We start from the raw sequence: 6,790 nt of genomic DNA, 5'->3' as shown, positions 1-6,790 counted from the left end.
GGTCAGAAGTAGGGAAGGACCATGGGTGAAATTGTGCCAGAGAGATGAAGGTGTTTTGTGAAATAAAAGGAGGTTGCTGTCACTTAAACAGGTTTTAATTGACCCACACATAGCTTAATAGGGGTGAAGGTGTCTGACTTGGCCAGCTAGTTATTCTTGGAGTCTGAAAGTTGGGATTCATCTTGACTCTCAGTGCTTAGGCAGGGAGAGAGGGGAACACATGGTAGAAGAGTTGAAAGCCTCTATGAAGACAGGTATCTGTATCACAACTAACTGTGGCTTCTGGGATGTGTTTTGCAGATGGTTAATGGAGTGCCTCAGCTTGGGTACAGCTGCCGGGGGAACTACACTGGGAACCTCTCCTCCTCACGTTTTGTGAGCGACGGCGAGTGGCACTCGGTCTTCCTGGAGGTGAAGAACACATCCATCCGCCTGCTCATCGACGGCCTGGGAAACGCTTCTCTGCAGCTGCCTGGGTCCTGTAGTGTGTCCCAGAGCAGACGAGACCTGCTTTTTGGGGGCCTCCGGCACTCGCCCCAGTCCCAAAGAGTCACGTGGGGGTTCAGGGGCTGCCTGGATGTGGTTGCAATCAACGGCAGAGAAGTGGTTCTCCTGCCCGGGAAAGGGCAGTCAAAGGAAGTTGTGGAGGAGGTGGGGATAAAGCAGTGTTGCTCCCCCACCGGTGCCTGCAGCAGCAACCCATGCCTCAACAATGGGATGTGCTCCGAAACTCATGGAGGAGGTATGTGAACATCCCACACAGAGCAAATAGGGGAGGGAAAGATGCAACCTCTTCATTCATCGCTATGCGAGGGCTTGCTCCAAGGAGAATCAGAGGTCCAGGGGGTCCTCAAGTGATAGCTGACTCAGAGCAGCAGCACCTGGGCGGTGCAAGATCCTCCTCCTGGCTCTCACCAATGGGACCATGGCCCGGAGGGCAGGAAGGTCTTTCTAAGAAGTGTGCATGACCTAGGAGAGCACAGCATTGCCAAAAACTCAGATGCAAATAGAAATTCCACCCACCGTTCTGCATCCTCTTTGCTTAAGAAGCCTTTAGCAAAGCTGGAATCAGGCAAGATGGGATCATGCAGCGATGGTATCTGGGCAGAAATAAGACAAGATCTTGGTCTATTCCCACTGCAGTCAGTGGCTCCCCAGGGCTATGGGAAGGGATATGGGAAAACCGTAAGCTCAAATCCAGGAGTCTCAGGCTAACACTGGGTGCATGTGCTCAGCTGAGGTTTGATACCAGGTTCTGTCCAAGGGAGCCTCACCACCACCACATTCCTCCCACCAGAGGGTCTCCCTGCACCAAGCTTCATCACAGGGTCTATCAAGATAGATACTGTGTGCACCTTGGCCCATACTTGGGGCAGAGGAGTGTTTTCCAGGCTGCTACGTGGGGCAGAAGCTCCTCCTGCAGCTCTGTGCTCTTTGGGTCCATTGCCAAATCCCACACCCTGCCTGGCGAGCAGGCGAGGACAGAGGAGGGAGCACACCTCCTCCTGCTCAGCCCGCAGCCTCTGGGAACAAGATTCCCAGCCCTGTCGACTCAGCAGCTGCCTGGTTCAGGTGAACTTGTTTGACATGAGGTACATCTGTACTGAACAGTTAGCCTAGCTGGCATCACACCTCACCTTAGCCTGGAGATCCTCCACACAGAAAACCCCTTTGGCTGGGACGGAAGGGGCTCAAAGCCTATGAGGTGACAACTCTGCTCTAAGTCAAGGCATCACTTGCTTGCTTTGCAGAGAGCATACAATAGGAGCAGGGAGGAGGAAATCAGTCACTCACTAATAATCTAATAACCATCCAGTGCTCTTTACATAGTTTCCTTCCAATGTGATCAAATGGCCCATCTGCCCAGGAAAGAGCCTGTGGGACATGGCCCCAAGGCAGAAACACGCAGGGCACTGCTGCAGGGAAGGGGGTGCTCAAGGGATGTTTAGCTTGTGAGGTGCTTGCCTGCCTCAAGCGTTGTGGGCTCGCTCCTGTAGACCACGGGCACACAGCACAAGGTTATGCAAAGCTGTGTGCAGGGATCTCAGGCGTGGGATTACCTGCACAGGCAAAGACACGTCTGTGCAGGCGAGCCCGGGTGCGCCACGTGTCCGCGTGAGAACGCATCCGTGCGGGAAGGGTCAAAGCCAGACCAGCCGCCACATCAACCACAGCGCTCAGGACCACAGCTCCAACACGTGTGAACCCCCGCACACAGGAACACGCGTGCTTGGGCACACGCAGCCCCACAGGCAGTGTCCAGCACCTGCTGCACATCCTTGTTGTACAGCCACTAACACGCATGCGGAAACAGGTCTATGTTTGTTCACCCTGTTCTCTAAAGCAGGGATGTTTAACCTGTGGATAAGTAGCACTTTTCAAGCGTGCTGAAAGGTGGAAACTCTGAACTTCCCGTGCGGCACCACCAGCAGGATTAGCAGGAGCTCGGCACAGCCAGGGACATTCCCATCCTTAGGGCTACATTAAACAGCAGCCAAAAAGGCAAACAGCAGCAGCCCCCTCCGAGTCCCCAGCTACGCAGGGTTTCTCTCTGGCTGCGAGCAGACACCTCCTGTAGGCAAGAGAAACCTGACATGTTGAGACAGGCGCTTCATTCCATGCGAACTCGCAGGACTAAACACTTCAGGGAACAATAAGGTACAGAGGATTGCATTTAGCAGAGTCAGAAACCATGAATCAGCCAGCCAGGCTCCCCTTCCTTTAGCCTGATTTTTATCCCTAGCTTCTCCATGCATTAAAGCTTCACCCTGGGTGCATTCCTGGCAGGAGGGGGTCCGTGTCAGGAGAGCACAGGCTTGACTTGTTGCTTAAATAGCTTTGTAGTGCCATTGTATTGCCCCAGAGTGGACACCCACCCTCCAGGAACTGCTCCAGGTCCTATAATGTACCCACCAGCCTTCCATGGATGGCTTGGGTGCCCCACAGCACCTTCTGCAGCAGCAAGTACCTATGCTTAGGTAGCCAGATTGAGCCCTCTGTGCGTGCCACCAGCACCAGGCACTGCTCCTCCTGTTCTTGTTAGTTGTTCCATATGGATATGGTCTCTATATGCCACTCTCTCACCCTCTCCAGGTTACACCTGCATCTGCCCTGGGCTGTTTTCCGGTGAGCACTGTGAGCTAGGGGACAGCCCCTGCGAGTCCAAGCCCTGCCTGCATGGGGGAACCTGCATCCTCTCTGCCACCGGGTACTCCTGCCACTGCCCTGACTGGTACCTGGGCGAAAGGTAAGGTCCAGGAAGGCTTTGGGATGGGTGACATCCCTTGAAGGGTGAAAACATGGCCTGTACCAACAACCATTGCACATTTCTGGAGCTCACCAGGTCCAGACACGGACTAGTTGCAAACTGTGTGTACTTGAGCATTGCGTTCAAAGGCAGAGCTGAGTAGACTAGGACATAAACAGCTCTGCCATCAAGTGGTCATTGCCTCTCTGTGCTCATCTCCTCTGAGCAGGAGGGAAAGCAGAAGAATCTCCTCTCTTCACAGATGCTTTGAATGCCCCTCCGAGCCCCCCTGTCCTGCCTCCAGCCCAGCATGGTGAGGGATACCCAGCACAAGCTCTAACAGTATCACATCCAGCTCATCCCTCTGCCCCATTTAGCCAGGATGAGCACTGATCCTTTGAATCAGTGCCACAAATTATTCATGCTGTTTTTGGACTGAAAGCATATAGCTGGGCATTAGGCGGCAGCGTGATATCCAAAATCACCAGTCGTTCAGGTGCAGCACCACGAGCTCACGCACCCAAAAACACTAAGAAAGAGGAGCCCAAACCTCACAGAGTTTGTTCAGTAACAAGAAAAGGAAGGAAAGCCCACAGAGCATTGCACATTCCCCCTAGCAGGGGGAGCCCGTCACAGTTGGAAGGAAAGGTTCCCTGTACTGTTGGGGAACTTTTAGGTTGTGTGGGGTGGAGCAGGACAGAGAATCAGAAATTCAGTCCCAGTTCTGCAGATCCTTAAGATGCCAAACAAGCCTCCCCAACAAGGGTGCATCAGCACTTCTCAGGCTAGATGTTCCCCAAATGTTCACTGCAACCTGCAAACATCCACAGATCATCCCGAGACCCCCACAGAGCCTGAAGGACATATGAGGCTTCATAAGACGTTAACACACTTTCAGAGTGACACTGTGCTCCCTTAATTTAACAGGGCACGAGCATCTCTCTATGCAGTGTTATCCCTAGAATGTCCAAATAATCCTCTGAGGCAGGACACCCCCCATTTTAATTTGTTGCATATGACTGAAAAATAGGACCATCCTGTAAAACATATCCCCCTGAAAAGCATCATTTTATACTCAAGGATCATGGTCCTCTGCTAAGAGAGGCAAATATGAATCTAAGGAAAGAGAGCAGACAAGGATGGAGCACCCTTAGCTGATATAAGTCAGAACCCTGAGCAGGATGCTGCATCCCCAGGCTGACTGTGGTTGTCTCCATCTTCTCCTCCCTACAGGTGCGAGAAGCTGGCTGAGGAATGCCAAGACAACCCATGCCGAAACTCCGGGCGCTGCGTGAGCAGCCAGGGCTCGGTGCACTGCATCTGCCCATCAGATTACCAGGGGGACTACTGCACGCAGCCCATCATCACCCCGGCCATCGTGCCTACGCAGTGGGCAGTGGGCCCCGAGGAGATCGCAGAGATCGTGGCCGGCGTGCTGGGGGTGGCCATCCTGGCCGTGGCCTTCGTGCTCATCCGCAAGCGCTACCGCCACCGGGCCAAGGCACACAAGCCCGTGGCGCGGGAGGACCCTGACCTGCTCTCCAAGAGCGAGTTCTCCAAGAGCGTAGGTGTGGGCACTCAGGCTGTGCCACCCATCGAGCTCAACATCCTCAGCGATGCAGCGCACAACAACCTGGACCGGGGCACGCCGGAGCAGCGCAAACCCACCAACACCCCCGAATTCGTCACCTTCAACTCGGCCAATGCCCCGAAGCACAGGGGCACCATCGTGTGCAGCGTGGCACCCAACCTGCCCCCTGCTGCACCCCCCTCCAACTCCGACAACGAGTCCTTCATCAAGTGCACTTGGGCCAGGGAGGAGATGGGTCAGTAGACACTGGCTTTTGTTGCTCTTAGACATCCCTCTTCCCCTTGTGAAGTGGCTTTAAGGTTTGCAAGCACGAGGGACCAAAGGTGTTGGTTAAAGCCAGGCAAAACAGGCAAATGGTGCCCAAGCCCTCACCAGTACATCCCAGTTTTCAGCTTTAACCTCCTCAATTTCATACACAATCAGCAGGGAAAACATTAATGCATAGCCTGGATTCCCACACATCCTGGGTCAAAAGACCCTATAAAAGAGAATAGTGAAGTTAAGGGTTGAAACTTAAGATCCTAAAAGTCAGAGGGAGTTTTAGTTCTCTAAAATACTTCGATACTTGTAGGCAGAGGGATCTCACCCTCAGGGAAACACATTGCATAGCTCCAGACAGCAAGGTTACTGCTTTTCTCCATGCAGGAATTCATCACCAATGTACACTGCTAGAAGAGAGTTCACAAGAGTAACTACAGGGAAAGGAGAGATCCAGTGGATCACTTGCTCTGCCCCATCCCTACATCATGCAAGCTTCTTGCATCTGAACGGCACGATGAAGTGTATCTTTTGGGTGCTAGAGTAGTGGATGGCTAAAGGCTGGTGGGAACACTGCTTCAGCACAGCAGTCCCCTCAATTCCCAAAGCAGCAATTACAGCTCCCCTGTCCCTACATCTCTCTTCCCTGGTGTGTCACATCTCCTGCAGGCTCAGGGTCCACAGAAGGAATTAGCGGGAGAGCAGGAGAGGGAAAACAACAGCTTGAACTACAGCTAACACAACTCTCTCTTATTCCAGTCTACCCAGCAGAAACAACCTACTGGCCCCCCCGGTACCTGTCATCAGATGTCCAGGAATATTCCCACTACGAGATCATTCAAGGTCCCCCCGCATCCTCCTCCCACCCTCCTCTTCCCCCACAGAAGGAATTAGCGGGAGAGCAGGAGAGGGAAAACAACAGCTTGAACTACAGCTAACACAACTCTCTCTTATTCCAGTCTACCCAGCAGAAACAACCTACTGGCCCCCCCGGTACCTGTCATCAGATGTCCAGGAATATTCCCACTACGAGATCATTCAAGGTCCCCCCGCATCCTCCTCCCACCCTCCTCTTCCCCCCCCTCCTCCTCCACCGGCAGACACGGAGCCGGTTGCTCTTTATGGGGGCTTCCCCTTCCCGCTGGACCAGAGCAACAAGCGGGCCCCCATCCCGCCCCGCTACAGCAACCAGAACCTGGAGGACTTCCTGCCACTCGGCCCCGTGGACATGGGAGCCTCCCAGTGCCAGAACGAATACACAGCCATCAGCTACTACCCAGCACAACTGGTGCAGGGCGAGGGTGTCCCATACCAGCCTGACCCCGGGTACAAGCGGGTGAGCATGCGCCTGAGCGTGGCCCAGCCCTCATATGCAGACTGCGAGGTGGGCCACCAGCCCAGCATCCGAGCACAGCCCCTTCCACCCCCCAACTACGAGGGCTCCGACATGGTGGAGAGCGACTACGGGAGCTGCGAGGAGGTGATGTTTTAACAGGGGGATGATGCTCGAGATGAGAAGCGCATCTCCGTGCAGAACAGTGTGCAGGGGGCTGGTATGTGCTGCTGAAGGGAGGCTTAATGTGTCTCCCCCACCTTGCAGCATCTCCCCCTGCATGGCTGGGTTGTAGTTTGGCTGGATCTTTCCCCACACCGTGCTCCTGCTGCAAATGGAGGGGAAATGCTCCAGCCACTGC

General features: G+C 54.2%; 1 protein-coding gene across 1 annotated transcript in view; it reads left to right on the top strand.

Moving 5' to 3' along the window:
* FAT2 (FAT atypical cadherin 2) overlaps window positions 1–6,588 on the top strand; it is a 57,031-nt gene extending 50,443 nt beyond the window's left edge. Inside the window, exons 21-25 of the mRNA XM_010022002.1 lie at window positions 301–742; window positions 3,094–3,247; window positions 4,481–5,073; window positions 5,856–5,939; window positions 6,056–6,588. Of these exons, the coding sequence (XP_010020304.1) occupies window positions 301–742; window positions 3,094–3,247; window positions 4,481–5,073; window positions 5,856–5,939; window positions 6,056–6,588 (1,806 nt within the window). The remainder of the gene's footprint in view (window positions 1–300; window positions 743–3,093; window positions 3,248–4,480; window positions 5,074–5,855; window positions 5,940–6,055) is intronic.
* The last annotated feature ends 202 nt before the right edge of the window (window positions 6,589–6,790 follow it).

Source organism: Nestor notabilis, unplaced genomic scaffold (genome assembly GCF_000696875.1).
Source record: "Nestor notabilis isolate BGI_N333 unplaced genomic scaffold, ASM69687v1 scaffold22539, whole genome shotgun sequence".
Classification (NCBI taxonomy): Eukaryota; Metazoa; Chordata; class Aves; order Psittaciformes; family Psittacidae; genus Nestor; species Nestor notabilis.
Note: the sequence above shows the minus strand (reverse complement) of the source record. Positions and strands in the feature narration are given on the sequence as shown.